Raw genomic sequence first — 1,745 nt, forward strand, 5'->3', positions numbered from 1 at the left:
CAGACTATTCCACGTGCGGACTGAGAAGGAAAGCAGAGTGCCCGGTCGCTGTGGGGCTGGTGGGGGGGTGCAAGTAGCTGTGGGAGCTGGGGAAAGGCACCTGGTTTGGAGATCACATCATTGCTACAATTACTCCAAACAGAACTAGAACTCGAACTCATAGTTCCCTCCTTTCTCTGCTAAAACTCTTGAGAAAATTCTCCTCAGCTCCTTAAAAAAATGATCTGCTGGCTTTCTGCTGGCTTGGAAACATAAAAAGGCCCAGCACCCAATCTAACCTTGATGCATATGTCACTTTTTGTTCATCTGCTATAACTTCAACCTTCTTTTCCACCCAGGAATATACATTCATTATGGAAGGAAGTCCACTCTGTGGCCAGCTTGGTTTTTCCCATGATGGTTGGTACAAAGTACTCAACCAAGCAATGGATCTGTCAGCACAAGACAATTTGGTTGGTGTGCTTCCCTGTGAGAACAGACCTCACTGCTGACTGGCTCCTTGTCAGTCCAAACCATTACCTGAAGTTTTCCCTGCCCATAATGCCTGTGGTATCAACGGACTTTGCTGGTTGGATCGAGTTCTCTTTCCTGGAGATACCTTCTTATTCTGCAACACTATTTCCCTCTTTGAGGCACAGCACAGAGCTCCTGCCGAATTCACGGAGTCCCGTTCACTGTTGCTCATGATCATTAGTGACTCTCTGGCATGGAACATGCCCTGGTGGCAGTGCAGGTGGTATGTTGTGGAAGCACTGCCGACATGGAATTATTTCTCATCATAGGGGGAAGGACACAGACTGTTATTTTTATCTTTATAAACCCATCTGGAAATCTTCAGCTCACCAGACTTTTTTTCTGATTAAGGCAGCCAGACTCTAACAAACTCCTGCTGGCTTATGTCTTTCACTGTGATGTGGAGCATCTTAATTCCAAGTGGTCAGAGTAAGGCAGCAGCATTTCCCTGCCCCTTTCGCATTCCTATGGCAATGAGCCTGGGCTGATTGCTCTGCATGCAGAAAGTCATCAAAAGCCAGAGGGAATTCTGCACTTGAAAGTGTTTCAGCCACAAAATGCAGCAAGCACCAGCAGCAACTCTCAGTGAGCTTCAACGGAATAATGGGTGTGTAGCACATCTGATGAACAAATGATATAGTACATCGGACATTCTTTGGGTATGCTGAATCTTGGCAGGTATTTTAGCAGTATCTCTTTTTCCCTAGGCGGTAATGCTATAATTTCTATACAACTGGGTGTGTATACACATGAAAAAGAACTGTTCAAAACAAAAACAATTCAAGTTTTTGACCAAGCTGGTGAAAGTCTCACACTGAGTGAAAAATTATGTGATTTCTTTAATGTTTCAGTGTAATCACTGAAAGTTCTTAGGCAAGTTGCCGAACCAGCTAAAGCTAATATTCAAATATACAGCTTTGTATTACAAAAGTATATTGAAACACTGCCCAATTTACTTGTGGGTTAGATGCAAAAAAAACACTCCTAAATTTCAAACTCAGGCATTGGAGCAATACAGAAAGCATAACCAAGTTACCATACAATGCTTTCTCATGGTGCTTGTTCCAGAGGCATTGTTATAGAAACAGAAGTCAGAATGTTCCTGATCCATAAAAAGTAGCTGCACTGGGTATAAACACAAAGTGAAATAACTTCTAAGTCATAAAAAGAAATTTAAAAAGCTCTAAATTTTAAAGAAGACTGCAAGAATGGACAGGAAAGAGCAGCTCAGA

At 42.6% G+C, this 1,745-nt stretch overlaps 1 protein-coding gene across 1 annotated transcript; it reads right to left on the reverse strand.

Moving 5' to 3' along the window:
- Window positions 1-502: 502 nt before the first annotated feature.
- On the reverse strand, window positions 503-922 carry RPS19 (ribosomal protein S19). The gene is given in 1 exon segment (XM_009886644.1): window positions 503-922. A coding segment is annotated over 1 exon segment (420 nt).
- Window positions 923-1,745: the final 823 nt, after the last annotated feature.

This window comes from Charadrius vociferus, unplaced genomic scaffold (genome assembly GCF_000708025.1).
Source record: "Charadrius vociferus isolate BGI_N301 unplaced genomic scaffold, ASM70802v2 scaffold45, whole genome shotgun sequence".
NCBI classification, from domain to species: domain Eukaryota; kingdom Metazoa; phylum Chordata; class Aves; order Charadriiformes; family Charadriidae; genus Charadrius; species Charadrius vociferus.